The sequence below is a fragment of the Oncorhynchus clarkii genome, chromosome 5 (genome assembly GCF_045791955.1).
Source record: "Oncorhynchus clarkii lewisi isolate Uvic-CL-2024 chromosome 5, UVic_Ocla_1.0, whole genome shotgun sequence".
In the NCBI taxonomy this organism is placed as follows: domain Eukaryota; kingdom Metazoa; phylum Chordata; class Actinopteri; order Salmoniformes; family Salmonidae; genus Oncorhynchus; species Oncorhynchus clarkii.
In genome coordinates this window covers 75,950,910-75,973,440 of record NC_092151.1, presented here as the reverse complement: position 1 = coordinate 75,973,440, position 22,531 = coordinate 75,950,910, and the positions used below count along the sequence as shown (strand labels likewise).

The 22,531-nt window shown below is 41.1% G+C and overlaps 1 protein-coding gene across 1 annotated transcript in view; it reads left to right on the top strand.

The window, feature by feature from the left end:
- The window catches only part of LOC139409402 (transforming growth factor beta receptor type 3-like), a 140,087-nt gene that overhangs the window by 116,524 nt on the left and 1,032 nt on the right, over positions 1-22,531 (top strand). Inside the window, exons 15-18 of the mRNA XM_071154513.1 lie at positions 2,767-2,896; positions 8,460-8,510; positions 8,745-8,852; positions 15,149-21,696. Of these exons, the coding sequence (XP_071010614.1) occupies positions 2,767-2,896; positions 8,460-8,510; positions 8,745-8,852; positions 15,149-15,270 (411 nt within the window). The 3' untranslated portion in view covers positions 15,271-21,696. The remainder of the gene's footprint in view (positions 1-2,766; positions 2,897-8,459; positions 8,511-8,744; positions 8,853-15,148; positions 21,697-22,531) is intronic.

Sequence of the window (22,531 nt, the reverse complement as noted above, 5' to 3'; positions counted from 1 at the left end):
GTCAACTGGAATATGACTAAAGAGTTCATCAGGGTGATTTTTCAACAAATAGACAAGTATTTTCCTTTCCATGATAGCAAGATCTTATCTATTTTTGATAACTTTCTATTGTAATGTATTGTAGTGAGATCATTTCTTTCTTTTGGGATATGAATACTGAGTATGTGGAAAAAAGCAATTATTTTAGCTTTTTTTCCAGTTTTACTTCAGTGCCTTATTGCAAACGGGATGCATGTTTTGGAATAATTGTATTCTGTTCAGGCTTCCTTCATTTCACCCTGTCATTTAGGTTAGTATTGTGGATACTAACTACAATGTTGTTGATCCATCCTCAGTTTTCGCCTATCACAGCCATTAAACTCTGTAACTCTTTTAAAGTCACCATTGGCCTCATGGTGAAATCCCTGAGCAGTGTCTTTCCTCTCCAACATGAGTTAAGAAGGACACCTGTATCTTTGTAGTGACTGGGTGTATTGATACACCATCCATTGTACAATGAATAACTTCACCATGCTCAAAGGGATATTCAATGTCTGCTTTATTTTTTACCCATCTACAAATAGGTGTCCTTCTTTGCGAGGCACTGGAAAACCCTGTCTGGTCTTTATTAATCATGTTAAACACTATTATTGCACACAGAGTGGGTGCCACTTATTATGTGACTTGTTAAGCACATTTTTACTCCTGAACTTATTTAGGCTTGCCATAACAAAGGGGTTGATTTTAGCTTTACATTTTCTATAAATGAGTAAAAAAATCTAAATTTAATCAATTTTATATTCAGGCTGTAACACAACAAAATGTGGAACAAGTCAAGGGGTGTGAATACTTTCTGAAGGCACTGTAGCTAGGTGTCGCCTACTTGACCACCAGGTCTCCACATTTCCCTCTCTCATGCTGAATAGCCTGAAGCCACAGAGCACTTCTCGCTGGTTCTATTTCGCTACGTGGGAGCATTGCAAATTGTAGGTCGTGATTTTTGATCTGGTTACATGTACATTGAACAACACAGCAGCTTTTCAGAATGGTTTTTTTCTTTCTACATAACAAAAAATCTATGATGAAGTTGGCTCCTTTACAATTGGGAAAAATGTTTTCCCCAATTTGTGGGCATGATGTAAATATCGACTCAGAGTAAACTGCGAGGAGCATAAGCCATTGACAAATGACCTGATACATTTTTGGGATAGATAATGTTGAATAGGGGTGGGTGGACAAATAAGAGGTGCAGTATGAAGAGTTGTAGATGTCGGCCCAGGGATTGAACCCTGGTCTTTCACGGGGCATGTGTAGTTCAGAGCCTGGCTGTGCCACTGCTAGACCAAACTCCTGCATTGCCAGTGGTACATACTGTAGCATCTACCTCTTTCAAAGCCCTACATGCAGTAACCCAGACTTAACTGGCATGACCTGAATCTGTGGTCTATGCAATGATTCATACATTTCATGGTAGTTTGAAGAGCACTCGGCGTAAGTTAGGTAGTGTTTACTGTGTGACTGGGCAGTTCAGCCATTCAGAAGGTCTGTGCTCCAGTTTGCAGACTTGGCAAAAGCTAGGCCTGCTGCACCATCTGTCAGTCTCAATCCATTCTGAACCAGAGCAAGAAGCATACATCTACTTCAGGTTTCCTAAGAAACCATCTGTAGAACCAAAACAAGCCAACAACTCAAGTGTCATTTTCACTTTCCCCTCTCCTCACCGTACCAGAATCCCATTCTCTCTCTCTTGCCTTTAGCCCCCCCCCCCTCTCTTTCTCTCTCTTTCTCGCTCTCTCTCTCTCCCCCTCTGTCTCTCCCTCTCTCTCGCACGCATTCTCTCTTGCATTTAGTCCTGTCTCTCTCAATTCAATTCAATTTGCTTCAATTTAAGGGGCTTTATTGGCATGGTAAACATATGTTAACATTGCCAAAGCAAGTGAAATAGACAATAAACAAAAGTGAAATAAACAATAAAAATGTACAGTAAACATTACACTCACAAAGGTTCCAAAATAATAAATATTATGTCTTTATACAGTGTTGTATTGATGTGCAAATAGTTAAAGTACAAAAGGGAACATGAATAAACATAAATATAGGTTGTATTTACAATGGTGTTTGTTCTCTCTCTCACGCTTTCTCTCTCTCTGTATCTGTCTCTCTCCTTTTTTCACTCCCCTCTTTTTCTCTCGTTCTCTCTCTCACTCTCCCTCCATCTCTGCTAAGTCATTCCACTTTCATAACCTTTTCCAAGCAGTTCTTTCTGCTCAGTGCTCACCCAGCCACCCTCTATTTGGGTCTCGGAGGGTATTTTACATTAAAATGTCCTGTCAGAGTCAGGCTGGGGCTCTAAGCTGACTCACGCCAGAGCAGCACTGCAGCTCATTATTTACATCATGGGTAGGATAGGGATCAGGGGAAGGAACATGAGTTTTGACTAGGTATGATTTCTTGGAAAATGATATGTGTGGTCAAAGATCAAAAGGCATGCTTGGTCTTGGGTAAAGGTGTAGAGATCTGATTATTGATTGGTCTTATAAACTGCTTTTGTCATATGAATGAAAAGCATGTAACAGTCTCATGGCTGATAAGCAAATCATACGAAAAACGGTTTATTTGAATAGGAAACTCCATGTGTTATGTAACATATGAAATTAATGAAATTCATAAGATATGAATGAAAGTAATATACTGTACGAAATATTTTCACAGGGTGTATGAATACCAAGGCTGAATTATCTTGGATCTCTCAGTGGTCTCATTGTGATTGTGTTTCTCTCCATGCAGTGTATCCAACCGAACGAGGCTTGTACGTCTGTCAACGGAGAGATCATCCTAGCCATGATGATGAACACCAGGACTTCTACCAAGACCCTAGTGGTGGTAGATGAACATGACACAGAGGAGGAGGAACCTGGTGAGTGGACTAATGCTAACCTACTGTACAGTCCTCATATCCAATGTAATCTCTATGATGAGCCAGCTTATCCAAAATACAGTGCCTTGCGAAAGTGTTTGGCCCCCTTGAACTTTGCGACCTTTTGCCACATTTCAGGCTTCAAACATAAAGATATAAAACTGTATTTTTTTGTGAAGAATCAACAACAAGTGGGACACAATCATGAAGTGGAACGACATTTATTGGATATTTCAAACTTTTTTAACAAATCAAAAACTGAAAAATTGGGCGTGCAAAATTATTCAGCCCCCTTAAGTTAATACTTTGTAGCGCCACTTTTTGCTGCGATTACAGCTGTAAGTCGCTTGGGGTATGTCTCTATCAGTTTTGCACATCGAGAGACTGACATTTTTTCCCATTCCTCCTTGCAAAACAGCTCGAGCTCAGTGAGGTTGGATGGAGAGCATTTGTGAACAGCAGTTTTCAGTTCTTTCCACAGATTCTCGATTGGATTCAGGTCTGGACTTTGACCTGGCCATTCTAACACCTGGATATGTTTATTTTTGAACCATTCCATTGTAGATTTTGCTTTATGTTTTGGATCATTGTCTTGTTGGAAGACAAATCTCCATCCCAGTCTCAGGTCTTTTGCAGACTCCATCAGGTTTTCTTCCAGAATGGTCCTGTATTTGGCACCATCCATCTTCCCATCAATTTTAACCATCTTCCCTGTCCCTGCTGAAGAAAAGCAGGCCCAAACCATGATGCTGCCACCACCGTGTTTGACAGTGGGGATGGTGTGTTCAGCTGTGTTGCTTTTACGCCAAACATAACGTTTTGCATTGTTGCCAAAAAGTTCAATTTTGGTTTCATCTGACCAGAGCACCTTCTTCCACATGTTTGGCGTGTCTCCCAGGTGGCTTGTGGCAAACTTTAAACAACACTTTTTATGGATATCTTTAAGAAATGGCTTTCTTCTTGCCACTCTTCCATAAAGGCCAGATTTGTGCAATATACGACTGATTGTTGTCCTATGGACAGAGTCTCCCACCTCAGCTGTAGATCTCTGCAGTTCATCCAGAGTGATCATGGGCCTCTTGGCTGCATCTCTGATCAGTCTTCTCCTTGTATGAGCTGAAACTTTAGAGGGACGGCCAGGTCTTGGTAGATTTGCAGTGGTCTGATACTCCTTCCATTTCAATATTATCGCTTGCACAGTGCTCCTTGGGATGTTTAAAGCTTGGGAAATCTTTTTGTATCCAAATCCGGCTTTAAACTTCTTCACAACAGTATCTCGGACCTGCCTGGTGTGTTCCTTGTTCTTCATGATGCTCTCTGCGCTTTTAACGGACCTCTGAGACTATCACAGTGCAGGTGCATTTATACGGAGACTTGATTACACACAGGTGGATTGTATTTATCATCATTAGTCATTTAGGTCAACATTGGATCATTCAGAGATCCTCACTAAACTTCTGGAGAGAGTTTGCTGCACTGAAAGTAAAGGGGCTGAATAATTTTGCACACCCAATTTTTCAGTTTTTGATTTGTTAAAAAAGTTTGAAATATCCAATAAATGTCGTTCCACTTCATGATTGTGTCCCACTTGTTGTTGATTCTTCACAAAGAAATACAGTTTTATATCTTTATGTTTGAAGCCTGAAATGTGGCAAAAGGTCGCAAAGTTCAAGGGGGCCGAATACTTTCGCAAGGCACTGTATATGAGGAGGATGGCATGTAAGAACTACTTCAAAGAACTCGTTCCATCTTTCCCTCCTTCCCTTCTTCCCTCCCTATACATCAGAGACAGTCTAATCTTACTGTAGTCTCGCGAGACGTACTGGACGTCTTGTGCTGGCTGGCTAACATTTATATGAATGTCTGTGGAGAGAGACTAGTCTAACTGAGACATCCTGTATGCGGAGCCTGCTTAACTAAGACACATGTAAAGAGCCAGAACTGTTTTGAAGTCATTGAAGAAGGACAGGAAGACAGAGAGAGTAAATCAGAGAACAGTCTGGGTGGCAGAAAGGACGTCCCAGGGAAAATCAACCTCAGTTCTGCAGAAAGAGAGGAGACACATTGCGGAGCGCATCCCTCCATCCCTGCATCTGGAGTTTATTAGCTTGTGGTGGGAGTCTGTGTGTGTGTGTGTGTGTGTGTGTGTGAGAGAGAGGTTGATTGGAGCAGTCGAGCATAGCTGGGGTATGGGTGGCTTGCTGCTGGCGCTGAGGCCCCAGATGAGGCCCCAGCCATGTTCTATCACAGTTCTACCAAGCAGTACTGTGCGAAAGGAGTGGAAAAAGACGAGTCATCCACATCCATCCAGCAGAGAGCTCCAGTTGTTTTCACTTAGAACCTTCTCTGTGACCTCCCCTTCCCGGTAAAGAAAGGAGGGAGAAGTGGTCTTCTCGCTAGGTTTGGGAGAATATCCAGAGCTTGAGGCCCCCTCATCACTGCATTAGCAAATCACTTATTCACTCAGTCAGTCAGTCAGTTGTTCTCTTCTCTGGGGCTCAGAGGGCTGGGACTGTGTGCGTATGAGTGTGTGTGATCAGAGAGTGGGTGGGGTGTCCTACATCTCATTATACTCATTATGATCTAAATGGACCTGTTTTCACATTCTAATCAGCATCCCCCTATGGGGTGAATACATCAACAAGTGGACTGTTGTCGGTGGGTGTGATGAGTAAACCCCTATTGACCCACAAGGTGCATCCCAAATGACACCATATTCCCTATGGGCCATGGTAAAAGTAGTGCACTATAAAGGGAATAGGCTGCAATTTAGGATGCAGTACTAATCATACTGTATTAATCACTAAGGGCTGGCATTGTGCCCAGAGTAAATGAAGCATGGCAAACAGTAGTGGGGACCTGAGGAGTATTTACTAGACTTGATTTGGCCTATGTTGACAAAGGAGCACCATGCTGCTGCAGGGCCTAAACATTGTGTACAGACTCAGGCTACATCAGAATTGGCACCCTATTCCCTAGATAGTGCACTACTTTTGACCAGAGCCCTAAGGGAATAGGGTGCCACTTGATTTGACTGTGAGCACCACTCCTCTGCGGGTCTGAATATTAGGCTCAGACTGAGATGTTGTAATCAAGGGATATATCTTTCATTGATGATGTTTGGAAATAAAGAACCTCAACAACCTCAGCTGCTTTTAGCTATTGGTGATCAGAGACCCATAAGGATGGAGTAATCACCCAAGTGGGCTCTGAGTATGCAGTATATGCCAAACCTAGCCTACTGTAACCAAGCCAACCTTGGCAGTGGGCAGGGGGTGTTGTGTTCCTGCCAATACCAGTACTTATGCCAGGCCGGGCTGTGGATTTGTTTCCCGTGGCAAAGGGATATTAAGTAAGCACATAAAGCCTAATGAAAAAAATACAGCTGGGCTCAGATACCATGCTTTTTATACAAAGGCATCTCTTATGCTGAGATGGCAAAGACAACAAGCAGTATTTTCAAGCAACCTGAGTCCTGTACTGGACAGTATCCAATGAGTTCAGCTTGATCTCCAAATCAAAGAGGGACGTTTGTAGGCAGTTTGTTGCACGGAAAAACATAACAGCATCAAAGCTCAGCCATCAAAGTTAGATATACTGCCTCACAGCATAAATACATTGTCACCCTTTTTACTGAACTGTGAGCTGTAAGGAAAGCTAACAGAAGGGACAGTAGTAATGTTGAGTACTGGCGAGAACGTTGAGCTATCAAAAAAAGTCTGCACACTTGAATCAGATGCAGGTTCAGTGCTAAGCTTCAGATGCGAATTATAATGTGCTAAGCTTTCAGTCAACAACCAACTTCGTCAGAGCACCGCCATTTTGAATCGCCTGTTGCATATCTCCCTATGCTTTTCTTTTGAAGTGGACTTGTTTACAGTACAGTAATTATACAACACAACATTTTCTGACTGAATTCCTGTTATCTGACTGACTGCCTGTAAATTGTGCAACCAAGTCAACTGGCATATGGTTTATTTGAGTACAGGCCTCAAATGTCAAGGATCTCATATGGACTCCATTAGTCATTTCTACACACTTTGGGGATTTGGATTAGAGGTCAAGGGTCAGATGTTAAGAGAAACAAGGCACCATGCCACTAAAGGACTGTTCTTCTGTTCTATTATGTGAACAGCAAACGCTGGGCAAACAAATGACGTTGACTCTATTGAGGTGCTATCGGTTCAGGGTCAACTGTGTCTAGAGCATACGGAGATGAGAACATCGCCTTGCCTTTAGTTTCCTCTTTCTCTCTCTCTTTCTCTCTCTCCCTCTCTCTCTCTCTCTCTTCTCTCTCTCTATTTCTCTCTCTCTCTCTCCCACTCTCTCTCTTTCTCTCTCCCTTTCTCTCACACACTTAGCACAGCTGAGATCTTTGTGGAATCTGAATAAGTATGAAGAACAAAGCTTTGCTTCTTACATGGAGAATGGTTGAACCTTAGGGTCTCTTTCATACTATTGGCAGATGTGCTAGTAGGAAAGTTGGTCTGGGGGGAAGACCCAGGGATAACTGACTCAACCATCTTTGTTAGAGCACATGGGCAGGCGAGGCTAGATGGGAGCAGGGCAGGGACCCTTACACAGAACCTCAGAGCTGTGACCCAACCTCAGCCGGCCAAAAACCCCAACTGCAACCCAGAGGTGGAACTTCCCAATCATAGTCTGACCAGGCTTTGAAAGATCTTCTGCTACAGTCTTTTCATACGACTGTACTGTACAACTACAACTGTACTGTACAACTATAACTGTACAACTACAACTGTACTGTACAACTACAACTGTACAACTACAACTGTACTGTACAACTACAACTGTACAACTACAACTGTACTGTAAAACAAATGTCCAAAGTGTGCTATTTTTGTTGGCCTCAACTTGTCTTCGGCTCCTCTATCCTCTCCTCTGACCTGGAAGTCGTTGGGCATCTCTGATTGTTGACGGGTCAGCTTTTCATTTTCTTCATTACGAGCCAAAGATAAGATAAGACTGGAGAGGTGGAGCAGTGGGAGGGATGACAGGAGGGTGGGATGAAGGGGGAATGGAGGGGAAGGATTGAGAGATGGAGCAGGACAGTCACTGAGTGGTTTGGAGGGGAGGGATGAAGGGAGGGGGGTCCCATGTGAAATCCAACTATACTCTGATGGTTCTATTATCGTCCGTCTTGATGGAATGAAAAAAGGTGTTCTTTCCCGGAATAGTTTGGACCCGGAACTAACCTGCTCTTGAGTTCGCCTCTACACAACAAGCACCATTGTATGGTTTGTTCAGAAGTAATGAAGGAATAAGCAGAAATGTTAGGAGTCAACAAGTTCATCTCTGCACTCTGTTCCCTTTGTAGTGCACTACTTTTACCCAGGGCACATTGCCAAGACCTGGTTATCCCACAGTAGTTAGGTTCATTGGGTTACTCAGCTTTGATTTATAAGTGCTGTCATTTTATGTCACAGCAAGTGTTATTGACCCTTCAACACATAGTTGTGATGTGGTGTTTTCATGTATCTACAAATGTAATGTTGTTCAATTGTTGTTCTATATTAACACCAGTCTGTATTTTATGTTTCAGTTCATCCCACCCTCACGGCATCACAAAACCCTGCTGACCCCCTAGGGGAAAGTAAGTCAGTCATTGACTAGGAAATTCTTAACCAATGATTTTTATATCTCAGGATCTTAGGCCACTTTGACATAATACTTGATGTCCAGATGGAGTTATGTCATTTGCATATAACTTGTTTTCATGCTGTCACTACCAGAGAAAAATACATGCTGTCGCTACCTCACGTTCAGACCAAGGTGAAGTCATGTTGTCAAGTCATTGAATAACAATCTACCCTGTTCTCTCTCTCAGACATCTTGTATGTGTTGGACACTCCAACCGTGGTTGGGATCGCCTTCGCTGCATTTGTGATCGGTGCCTTGTTGACCGGAGCCCTGTGGTTCATCTACTCTCATACAGGTACATCTCTGACCTGTCCCTTTACCTGAGACACAGGAAAGTCTCATACAGTTACATCCCCACTTGTATACTACTTAGAATGTATGCTCAATGCATTGCTTCATTCCAAGTGGTATGATAGTATGGACATTGGAACATTCATTAGTGGCTTGTTTGGAACGTAGGCGCTCATTGGAACTTAAACATCTGGGTACTGTCTCTTTATCTGCTGCTGCATATGAGGTCCTACCTGTTGGGCCACATGTAAGACTGAAGGTTTCATCTTGATGGTAACCTCTGCACTGACAAGTCATTCTAAAGAATGTCTTAACTACACAGTGCCAGAATGCTGTTTTATAATCAGAAAACGTCCTATCGCTGAAAGAGGCGAGTTAACAATAACCAGGGCCGTAGCTACATATGAGGACAACGAGGTCATATCGTCTGAAATTTTTTGAAATAGATGTGTGTGTGTGTATATATATATATATATATACTAGCGTTCAAAAGTTTGGGGTCACTTAGAAATGTCCTTGTTTTTGAAAGAAAAGCAAATTTTTTGTCCATTAAAATAGCATCAAATTGATCAGAAATACAATGTAGACATTGTTAATGTAGTTGGAAACTGACAAAAAAAAATTATGGAATATCTACATAGGTGTACAGAGACCAATTATCAGCAACCATCAGTTCTGTGTTTCAATGGCACGTTGTGTTAGCTAATCCAAGTTTATAATTTTAAAAGGCTAATTGATAATTAGAAAACCCTTTTGCAATTATGTTAGCAGATGGAAACTGTTCTGATTAAAGAAGCAATAAAACTGGCCTTTAGACTAGTTGAGTATCTGGAGCATCAGCATTTGTTGGTTCGATTACAGGCTCAAAATGTCCAGAAAAAGTACTTTTTTCTGAAACTCGTCCTTCTATTTTTGTTCTGAGAAATGAAGGCTATTCCATGCAAGAAATTGCCAAGAAACTGAAGATCTCGTACAATGCTGTGTCCTACTCCCTTCACAGAACAGTGCAAACTCGGTCTAACCAGAATAGAAAGAGGAGTGGGAGGCCGCGGTGCACTACTGAGCAAGAGGACAAGTACATTAGAGTGTCTAGTTTGAGAAACAGACGCCTCACAAGTCCTCAACTGGCAGCTTCATTAAATAGTACCCACAAAACACCAGTCTCAACGTCAACAGTGAAGAGGAGACTCCGGGATGCTGGCCTTCTAGGCAGAGTTGCAAAGAAAAAGCCATATCTTAGACTGGCCAATAAAAATAAAAGATTAAGATGGGCAAAAGAGCACAGACACTGGACAGTGGAATTCTGCCTTTGATGGACTGTTGTTTCTCTTTGCTTATTTGAGCTGTTCTTGCCATAATATGGACTTGGTCTTTTACCCAATAGGGCTATATTCTGTATACCACCCTTACCTTGTCACAACACAACTGATTGGCTCAAACGCACTAAGAAGGAAATCAATTCCACAAATTAACTTAACAAGGCACACCTGTTAATTGAAATGCATTCCAGGAGACTACCTCCTGAAGCTGGTTGAGAGAATGACAAGAGTGTGCAAAGCTGTCATCAATGAAAAGGGTGGCTACTTTGAAGAATTTCAAATATAAAACTAATTTTGATTGGTTTAACACTTTTTTGGTTACAACATGATTTCATATGTGTTATTTCTCAATTTTTTATTCTACAATGTAGAAAATAGTAAAAAAATAAAGAAAATCCCTGGAATGAGTAGGTGTGTCCAAACTTTTGACTGGTAAGGCATGTCAAAATGTGTATAATTGCAGGAAATTAGCTGTAAAACTGCAATCACCAAAAAGGTTCTCTAAAGTTAACATAGTTTTAACTTTTGTTAATAACATACATTTTCTGCTAACAGAGCCCTCTGTACAGATTCAATTATAGTTTTTAATTGCGGCGCTAAGTTAATGGGAGTAATTGTATAGCTAATAGGCTATGTTTTAGTAGATCAACTGAGGTGAATGAACCTACAGCAACCAATGTGATAATGGCTAAGGTAATTTTGCTTGTTTATTCTGTTATCCAAATAGCATTTTAGAGTTTTTACATTTTATAGAAATGCAGTAAATGAGCTTTAACTTTCTTTACATTTATTGTATCCCCCAACCCGACTAAAACTCAGACCCTGGCTACAGCCCTGGCAATAACATATTGACTCCTCTACTGTAAATATATCCTGTTTGTCAGCTTAAGCGGCTCTTCTCTTTCCTGCCTTTGAATGGGTCTCGGGTCCTGCGGGTTGTTGTATTCTCAGACACAATGGCCTCAGCTCGGACATAGAGAGGGGGCTGGCTGGAATTCCCCCTGTCCATTTTGTGGGGCACTCGCCGTTTGGCTCACAGGAAGAGAGACACAATCTGTCCATTAGATGCCATGTCAAGACTTTCCACACCAGCATCCCCAGGCTGGTAACCCCTGACCTTTGGGAGGAAGCGTGGAGATCACTGACGTCTGGAGAGGACCTCTAACAGCACATACTGAAGAACAGAACAGGCCTGTCTGTGTTCTGCCTGGCTGCTATGCTGTTGAGTTGACCCCCTGTCATTGATCCTTCATGTGTCCTCAGAGAAAACCATGAAATCCTTCATAAACAAGATCAGGGTGTTCTAAGCGTGATCATTGCCCTAAGGTTTGGAGGACCACAGCACAGAGGCCTGTCTGTGTTCTGCCTGTTTTGCCACTGGCTGTCTTATCTGGTTACTACCCTCTTCATCAATCTGATGTGTTCTCAGTGAAACACTGTGAAATCTTTCATTTACAGCATGAGGGGGTTCTAATAAAGTTTATCTAATCTAGGTAATGTAATTACTGAAATGTGTGTCACATAACTTAGAAGCAGTAGGGCGTCAAATTTCAACCTCACTGAAAGTGCAGCAAACTCCACTAATGTGCATTTCAGTTAACCAGTCCAAATACATCATTTTTACTTTTATCTTTATCCCTCTGTTTATACTGGCACCCCTTTAAAACGTCCTTTTATAAGTTTCCTAGAGAGACCCGCCATTATAAACACAATCCTTTATATTCCCCTATGGCCCAAAATATTGTTGAGGTCAAGAGTTTAACTTCTTTAGGGAAACAGGTGTAAAGAATGTAGTTATGAAAAGATTAGGAGAGTTAAGCCCTTTTAGAAGTTGTGATAAAAAACACTACAGGAATGTGGTTCTAATATTGATGTTATAGCTAGTGGTTCCTCTGTTGGAGCATAATAGCCCGAGAGGCCTAGGTTGTGTCCCAAATAGCTCCCTATTCCCTATATAGTGCACTACTTTTGATGAGGGCTCCCGAGTGGTGCAGTGGTCTAAGGCACTGCATCTCAGTGCAAAAGGATTCACTGCAGTTCCGTTTTTGATACCAGGCTGCATCATTTCCGGCCATGATTGGGAGTCCCATATTGCGGCGCCCAGCGTCGTCTGGGTTTGGCCGGTGTAGGCCATCATTGTAAATAAGAATTTGTCTTAACTGACTTGCCTAGTTAAATAAAGGTTAAAATAAAATACAATTTTTAAAAATGAGGCCCATAGGGCTCTGGTCAAAAGCAGTGCACTAAATAGGGAGTAGGGTATTATTTGGGATGCATACCTATTCTATTCTGATGTAGTCTTGGAAACTATTGACTTGTAACACCAACATATCCCTACATGGAAACATAGACAAGAATACCCCAAGAATTTATATTTTCTTTAAAACAACTTAAAATATCCACAGCTGAATAATTTTAAAACCAGTGAATAATGAAACATGTCACTTATTCCCTCAGGAGGCGAAGGACAATGTTAGAGGTTTGTTCACATTAAAAGCCAAAACCATACTTACCCCACACTCATCTACACTCACTCACTCACTCACAAAACAAGCCCATAAAGTTTGCTCCTTGGTCTGTGTGGTCTTGGCCAAATCCTAAAAAGAAACTCCAAGATGGCTGAAGCATCCACCTGATGGCTCAAAACTGAACCATTCAATAGACTAGACATGAGTACACATTCTAATCAGGTACCAGTGTGCAATATGGTTTCCCCTATCAGGCTCTGCAGATAGGACAGCTAGCTCATACTTTGATATTCCTCATGACTGGTATAAAAGGTCACAATTAAAACCGGTAGGGTACTCTGAAGTATTATTTATCATGACCTTGTGTTTGCAGCCACAGGGAAGTGACATTTATTTAATAAAAATAAAATATATTTTAATGTAACTGGAAACAGATATCAGGAAGTTATTTATTAAAGCTATGTCTTCAGTCCGGTAATGTCCTATGTATACAGGACGTGATAAATACTATCCCTAGTATCCCTCTATTTTACAATATGCCACATTAGGAATGTGATCTGCGTCCAGAATGGCACACAATTCCCTATATAGTGCACTACTTTTGACCAGAGCTCTATGGGCCCTGGTGAAAAGTAATGCACTAAATATGGAATATGGTGCTATTTTGGGACACAGCTTTGGAGGAAGGATGCTATTATGGAAGATTGGCTGTGATCTCGCTGCCTGTGATAGCTCACACCAGGGGTTAAAGGGGGTTGCCACTGGAGACAAGGAGTGGGAGTTACATGGGAGCTGGAACAGGGTCAATACACTGTTGCTTCACTTCAATGACATGTGATGTCACCATTCACAAAGTTTCTCATTCAGGCCAGATGGTTTACAACAACATTAAATTAAATTATATAGCCCATTTGTGTCTGGCCGGCCAGACCTAGCTATCTGGCAGGCCTGGCCTACAGTACCTATCTGGCCTGCAGGCCTGACCTACAGCACCTATCTGGCCGGTTTTCCGGATCTATCATGAGATTTATAGATTTGTTTGGTCAAACTTGCTGACAGTATGGTGGAAAGCCAAGTATGCTTTTTGGGGCGAATTCTAACTTCTATTTACGTCAAAATTTCACTTGGTCTCCCATAGATTTCAATGCATGACTAAATTCAATTTAGGATTTTACCCCTTAGATTCCTACCAGGAGGTAAACTGACTTTGTTATTGAAGTTTTTTTAGAGATAGAGAATGAACACAAAGGAGAGTTAAAGTGAGCCGGGGCCTTTTGTGTTTGACAACCCATGCAGTGTTCTGTGAGTATATGGACTGTGTTTAGCTTGAGCTCTTTGACAGCGCTGCTCTGGCAAACATTAGAGCAGAGAGAGAGACGAGGGGCCTGAAAGAGGGAACCAGAAGGGCTGTGGGCCCAGAGCCGCGCAACACACACACAAAAATAAATGACACTAATACACAAACACAGAACCACTCCAGAAACCAACAGAGATCAATATGGTAGGCATCGTCTGCGTCCCAAATGGCACCGTATTCCCTATATAGTGTACGACTTTTCACCAAAGCCTGTAGGGCTCTGGTCAAAAGTAGTGCAGTATATAGGAAATATGGTGCCATTTGGGACACAATCACAGACCCCGTTTTTCCAGTCTCTCTCTACGTATATTCCTCTATGGTCCTCACTCAGCTATGCAGGAGCTCAGATTGCCAACAAACAACATATGGAGTGCATTTTGATACCATAATCACAGTGTGCCAGATATGTAAAACAAACACAGGGATTTTTTCCGATGCCTTCAGTTCTCTGTCAGACAAGCTTTCCAAACAAATTGAAGCATTTTTATTTGCCCCCTAACTTTCTGTCTCCAGCTCTGGAGCCCAGGAATCTACAAAATGGAATGCTCATTTAAACACAGAACAATAAACAAGTCAGTGGTTTGAGGTCCAAGCAAAAGGCCTCTGCCTTTAAAGCTATGCGAATTGCTTGCAGATAACAGAAAGTGAAGAGTTGGATTGAGAAACCTCAGTTCAGGTCTTTCCATTTGAGACACTGTGCTTGATCAGGTGTTTTGATTGGCTGACTCAAAGGAGTTGAGTCCTTGTGTGTTAAGAGACTGTTACATTCACTTAACAAATGGCAGTGAAGTGGTGGTCATCAAATGGGACAAGCAGCAGCACTTGGAGAACTGACGATTTTAATTTATACATCAGCCTGTTACCAGATTGAGCCATTGGCCTCTAGATAATAAGGCCAAGGCAGTGGTGCAAAAGCGTATCTAAAATCATATTATTGTGTTGTATTTCATCAAACCTTATCTCTCTGTCTTTTTCATTCTCTCCCCTCCCTCGCTCTCTCCCCCTCCCTCACTCACTTCTGTATTTTTTCTTCTCGCCCCCTCCTGTGTGTCTCTCCCCCTCTCTCTGTCTGCCTTTCTCCCTCCCTCCCCCTTTCTCCCCCACCCCTCTCCTTCTCTCTCACTTCCCTCTCTCTCCCCCTCACCTCCCTATCCAGGTGATACAGCTGGACAACAGCAGCCCCTGAAGCCCCAACCCCCACCCTCAGAGAACAGCAGTGCGGCCCACAGTATTGGCAGCACACAAAGCACGCCCTGTTCAAGCAGCAGTACAGCATAGCCCAGAGGCCAGGCCAAGGCCATTGGACTGGAGCCCGACGGGGAGCACCCTACCCCCCTGCAGGGCTACAGGAAGGGCTACACGGGTCACAGGGAACTGGGTTTGTTGACACTGGGTTTGTTGGCTTGTTTCCCCTCTGGATGAAAGGAATTATTTTGGGTTGCTTTGTGAAAACAAAGAAGAAGGCTGATTTACTAAAGAAGAAAATAAGAATAAAATGAATTTTTTTTTAAAGGATTTTGTAAGATACTAAAAAACAATAAGACCCGTTAATGTCCCTGGTTAATTTTAATTTATTTCAACACAAGTCATTAAGGCTGTGTGACAGAACTGCTGTACTACAAGGACTGGTCTGAGAGCGAAACAGTACTAGGGTTGTTCCACCAATTCAGTGCCTTTTGAGAAGTGTAACCTGGTCCAAAAATAGTTGATTTCACCTCATTTTAACATTCTGTCATAAAGAGCACATGTTCAACATCATAAAACACACATTTTGTAATCTCAGGAGGTTAAATTAAAAAAATGACTATAGTAAATGCCAAATAAAGTAACAGGATTGACCGTACCAGGGTTGACGATTTCATCTTAATCAGGCAAAAATTCCGTTCCTTGACAGGGGGAATGGAAGCTTGTTGTGTGCAACAGGGAGTGACAATTGAATGCAAAATATTGAAATTGTCAAAACATTTCTAGACTCTCTATCTATCGGTAACACGATTGACGTGTTATGCTCGACCCGCTTAGTTTTCCACCACAAAACACCAAAAATATCCAAAAAGAGTAGAACCAGCTAACCTGCTTTTCACTATGATTTACTTATTGGATGTTCAATGTTTCTTTTGAAAAAAATATTTTAAAAGGAATAGTTTTACCACATTACTACGAGAGTTGAGTTCACGTAACAGGGTTGACCATAAAATAAGGGACAGACGTACAGTACCAGTCAAAAGTGTGGACACACCTACTCATTCAAGGGTTTTTCTTTATTTTATTATTTTCTACATTGTAGAATACTAGTGAATACATCAAAACTATGAAATAACACTCATGGAATCATGTAGTAACCAAAAAAGTGTTAAACAAATAAAAATGTATTTTATATTTGAGATTCTTCAAAGTAGCCACTCTTTACCTTGATGGCGGTTTTGCAGTTTTTGGCATTATTTCAACCAGCTTCAATTAGCAGGTGTGCCTTGTTAAAAGTTAATTTGTGGAATTTCTTTCCTTCTTAATGTGTTTGAGCCAATCAGATGTGTTGTGACAAGGTACAGAAGATAGCCCTATTTGGTAAAAGACCAAGTCCATATTATGGCAAGAACAGTTCAGAAAAGCAAAGAGAAACAGCAGTGCATCATTACTTTAAGACATAAAGGTCAGTCAATGCAGAAAATCTCAAGAACTTTGAAAGTTCCTTCAAGTGCAGTTGCAAAAACCATCAAGCGCTATGATGCAACTGGCTCTCATGAGGACCACCACAGGAAAGGAAGACCCAGAGTTACCTCTGCTGCAGAGGATTAGTTCGTTAGAGTTACCAGCCTCAGAAATTGCAGCCCAAATAAATGCTTCACAGAGTTCAAGTAACAGACACATCTCAACATCAACTGTTCAGAGGAGACTGAGTGAATTAGGCATTCATGGTCAAATTGCTACAAAGAAACCACTACTAAAGGATACCAATAATAATAAGATACTTTTTTGGGCCAAGAAACTCGAGCAATGGACATTAGACTGGTGGAAATTGGGATGAGTCCCATTTTTTAAATTTTTGGTCCCAATCGCTGTGTCTTTGTGAGACGCAGAGTAGGTGAACGGATGATCTCCACTTGTGTAGTTCCCACCGTGAAGCATGGAGGAGGAGGTGTGATGGTGTGAGGGTGCTTTACTGGTGACACTGTCAGTGATTTATATAGAATTGAAGGCACACTTAACCAGCATGGCTACCACAGCATTCTGCAGCGATACTCCATTCCATCTGGTTTGCGCTTAGTGGGACTATCATTTGTTTTTCAACAGGACACTGACCCAACATACCTCCAGGCTGCGTGAGGGCTAATTGACCAAGAAAGAGATTGATGGAGTGCTGCATGAGATGACCTGGCCTCCACAATCATACGACCTCAACCCAATTGAGATGGTTTGGGATGAGTTGGACCAAAGTGTTTAACACTTTTTTGGTTACAACATGATTCCATATGTGTTATTTCTCAGTTTTGATGTCTTCACTATTTTTCTACAATGTAGAAAATAGTAAAAATAAAGAAAAACCATTGAATGAGTAGGTGTGTCCAAACTTTTGACTGGTACTGTATATGAATTCTTAATCACCTGAAATATACAACAATCTATAGAAATGAGTTTATCAAAGCAATAAAATAACTAGGGCTTTACAATGATGGTGAAAACTTAGAGAAATGTTGGGGTTAAGTGGGTTAAAATCTTCCTAGAAGTGACACAGAGTTAACGGAGGGACATGTCAAAATGCTAATCTTTATTTATTTTATTCAAACTAAAAAGCTGATTTATTGAATTCTGCATGTGGTCTATATTAAAGGGCAGTTCATTAAATATAACAGGCTTTTAAAATTCTATATTGGTGTACAATTTCTACTTAAAATATCAAAGGGACGCAAATGGCACTAATTTCGTGGAACGACCCTCTAATACCCAGAACTGCAACAAGGCCTCACATCTATAGAGCACTAGAACTCTAGCTACGGGCAAAAAAATAACTGTTAGTGAAATACCAGCCTTTTTATTTATTTTTATATAAATGCTGCTTTTTTTCGGCAACCACATCAGATAATTTTCTTTGGACCTTAAATGGCCTAGTTTAGGCTGTAAACAAGTTAGTGTACACCAATAGCAATGGAGACAGTAAAGCTGCCTGTCTGCAAACAACATCTGTGAGTGTTAGCAGGACTAGTGAAATGAACAACATGACTGTCAACAGAACTGCCTGTTACCTCCTATCCACAGATTTTACTGAGTTACAGTTCATTTAAGGAAATCAGTCGATTTAAATAAATGCATTAGGCAGTAGTATTCTATGGATTTCACATGACTGGGAAAACAGATACCTTAAAAAAATATATCACAAAACCAGTCAGTATCTGGTGAGACCACCATTTGCAAAGCGACGCATCTCCTCGCATAGAGTTTATCAGCCTGTTGATTGTGGCCTGTGAAATGTTGTCCCACTCCTGTGCTGTGCGAAGTTGCTGGATATGGGCAGGAACTGAAACACGCTGTCGTACACGTTGATCCAGAGCATCCCAAACATGTTCAGTGGGTGAGATGTCTGGTGAATATGCATGGAAGAACTGGGACATTTTCAGCTTCCAGGATTTTTGTACAGATCCTTGCGACATGGGGCCGTGCATCATCATGCTGCAACATGAGGTGATGGGGACGGATAGATCGCACGACAGTGGCCCTCAGGATCTCATCACGCAATCTCTGTGCATTCAAATTGCCATCGATAAAATGCAATTGTGTTTGTTGTCCGTAACTTATGCCTGCCCATACCATAACCTCACCACCACCATGGAGCACTCTATTCACAGCGTTGACGTCAGCAAACCGCTTGCCCACACGACGCCATACATGCTGTCTGCCATCTGCTCGGTACAATTGAAACCGGGAATAATCCGTGAAGAGCACATGCCTCCAGCATGCCAGTGGCCATTGAAGATGAGCATTTGCCCACTGATGTCAGTTACGACGCCGAAGTGCAGTCAGGTCAAGACCCTGGTGAGGATGATGAGCACGCAAATGAGCTTACCTAAGACAGCTTCTGACAGTTTGTGCCAAAATTCTTCGTTGTGCAAATCCACAGTTTCATCAGCTGTCCGAGTGGCTGGTCTCAGACAATCCCGCAGGTGAAGAAGTCTGATGTGGAGGTCATGGGTTGGCGTGGTTACATGTGGTCTGCGGCCGTGAGGCCGGTTGGGCTTATTGCCAAATTCTCTAACGAGGCGGCTTATGGTAGAGAAATGAACATTAAATGATCTGGCAACGGCTCTGGTGGACATTCATGCAGTGAGCATGCCAATTGCAGGCTCCCTTAAAACTTGACACATCTGTGGCATTGTGTTGTGTGATAAAACTGCCCATTTTAGAGTGGCCTTTTATTGCCCCCAGCACAAGGTGCACCTATGTAATGATCATGCTGTTTAATCAGCTTCTTGATATACCACACCTGTCAGGTGGATGGATTATCTTGGCAAAGGAGAAATACTAACTAACAGGTAAACAATATGCCAAAAAAATGTAGACAAATAAGCTTTTTGTGCGTATGGACATTTCTGGTATCTTTTATTTCAGTTCATGAAACATTGGATCTTCACTTTACATGTTGCATTTATATTTTTGTTCAGTATAGAGATGCTACCTCCTATCCTCATGCTATTTACAGTAGATAGGAGATGGTCAAATCAACCAGTTGAATCGGAGAGCAAAACCAGACAGTAAAGCATCCCATCATGTGCTATTAATCACTTGGAATGTGAAGTGACCTAATAACCAAGCAGAGGTGTAAATAGATAGATAGCTAGATGCCAAGACAAATGTGAAAGACAAAAGTAATGTAAACAATCACTTGATGATAACCCTGTTTGTAAGCCAGCTAGTTTTGCATGCTATCGGTTATAGTAGGACTTTGGCAACTCGTCCGTCTAAACGTACTGTTGTTACAAAATTGTTAATTAAGTATCAATGGTGTTTTTGTTGATATTGAGTGATGTATGCTTTGTAATCCTTAGTCTCACGTTTGATTGGTGTTACACAGCTTGGCATTAGGCATTATGGGTTCTCTTGTACTATATACAAATAGTATTGTAAAGCTATGTATATTTTTGTGAATATTGTAAATAATCTAAAATGTTATAAGGCGAAAGTCAAAATATAATGTGCAAGGTTGGTGCTTTAGAAGCATTCTAAATATAATGTTGTTAAATAAGACATTGTTAAGTGGCTACTACGTTTGGCCAGTATTCCCAAATATATTCTAATGTTTGTATCCACTGTGAGGTAACTAAAATGCTACATGCTGCAGTGTTGGATCATAAATATACAGTATTGTTAAAAGTGAACTTGGGGCACAGTAATTGGGCATTACATTTAAAACACAAAACAATGTGTCTTTCTATCTGGGTCTGACACCACTAGAACTTCAGCTGTTTGTATTCTGATTGTACATAATAATATTGTACACAATTTCATACCAAAATGTGTATCTTTTGTGAACCTGATATGGTTGAGATTGTGTTATGAAAATATAAACCAAAATAGTCATTGGCTTATTATGGCTTATTATCAGTAGATCTGACCCAGATGATAAAGTTTCAAATGTATTTTCTATATTTAATAAATATATTGCCAATCAATATATTGCATCAAAATGAAATAGTTAAAGGCCCAGTGCTGTCAAAAACATGATTGTCCTGTGTTTTATATATATCTCCACACTATGAGTTTGGAACAATACTGTGAAATTGTGAAAATTATGATAATGCCCTTTTAGTGTAAGAACTGTTTGAAAAGACCGCCTGAAATTTCTGCCTGTTTTGTTGGGATGGAGTTTTGTCCTGCCTGGTGACATCACCAGGCAGTAAATGAGTTAATAGAAGAAAAAAAAAAAAAAAAGAAAGAGTTCCAAACATCTCAGCCAATAACAGCTTGTTTTCAGTTTTCCCCTCTCAACTCAGACCACTCCCAGACAGTCAAAATTATTGGTAGAGAAATTGCTCTTTGCTAAGAAGCTATTTTTGTTTATTTTTGGCCATTTTACGTTAAGACAATCACAGTAAGGTACTTAACTGTTACCCAGAAATGATTGGATATTGAGACAAAAGCATCTGCATTGGACCTTAAACATTGCCATATACTGGCTCCATCCTGGAATCTTAATGGTGTACTTGTTCTGACAAACATTCTACTACTTATTAATGAACTCATCCTGATTATTTGTGATCTCAAGTAAAACATTTATTGTTTCTCTCTGTCTATATAGACATATGGGCACTTAGATGTATATAATGCATGTTAGCAATGAGTACATTGATTGTGAGGGACAAACAACTGTGTTGAGTTGTATTGTGTTGCTTCAGTTGTAATATCATGTGCCATGGAAAGCTAATGCAAAGCCAAAAGAGTCTCACCGTCATAGAATCCATGAATGTTCTTTGGTGTGTCTTTACTTTTTGTGTTTGGGGGGTTTGAATAGAAGTACATGTTTTTTTAATAGGAGAAAGGGGATGTTTTTTGGAAGGAAAATATGTTTGGAAGAGAAATAGAAAACCCAATACACTAGGAAAATTGGCATTAGACCCTACTTATGTATAATGTATTTTAAGTGTTGCTTGCTGCAGATCCTGATAGAGAAGGTATGTTATCTCCAATCTTTGAGTCTTAGTTGTATGTTAACATGTACAGTGCCTTGCGAAAGTATTCGGCCCCCTTGAACTTTGCGACCTTTTGCCACATTTCAGGCTTCAAACATAAAGATATAAAACTGTATTTTTTTGTGAAGAATCAACAACAAGTGGGACACAATCATGAAGTGGAACGACATTTATTGGATATTTCAAACTTTTTTAACAAATCAAAAACTGAAAAATTGGGCGTGCAAAATTATTCAGCCCCCTTAAGTTAATACTTTGTAGCGCCACCTTTTGCTGCGATTACAGCTGTAAGTCGCTTGGGGTATGTCTCTATCAGTTTTGCACATGGAGAGACTGAAATGTTTTCCCATTCCTCCTTGCAAAACAGCTCGAGCTCAGTGAGGTTGGATGGAGAGCATTTGTAAACAGCAGTTTTCAGTTCTTTCCACAGATTCTCGATTGGATTCAGGTCTGGACTTTGACTTGGCCATTCTAACACCTGGATATGTTTATTTTTGAACCATTCCATTGTAGATTTTGCTTTATGTTTTGGATCATTGTCTTGTTGGAAGACAAATCTCCATCCCAGTCTCAGGTCTTTTGCAGACTCCACCAGGTTTTCTTCCAGAATGGTCCTGTATTTGGCTCCATCCATCTTCCCATCAATTTTAACCATCTTCCCTGTCCCTGCTGAAGAAAAGCAGGCCCAAACCATGATGCTGCCACCACCATGTTTGACAGTGGGGATGGTGTGTTCAGCTGTGTTGCTTTTACACCAAACATAACGTCTTGCATTGTTGCCAAAAAGTTCAATATTGGTTTCATCTGACCAGAGCACCTTCTTCCACATGTTTGGTGTGTCTCCCAGGTGGCTTGTGGCA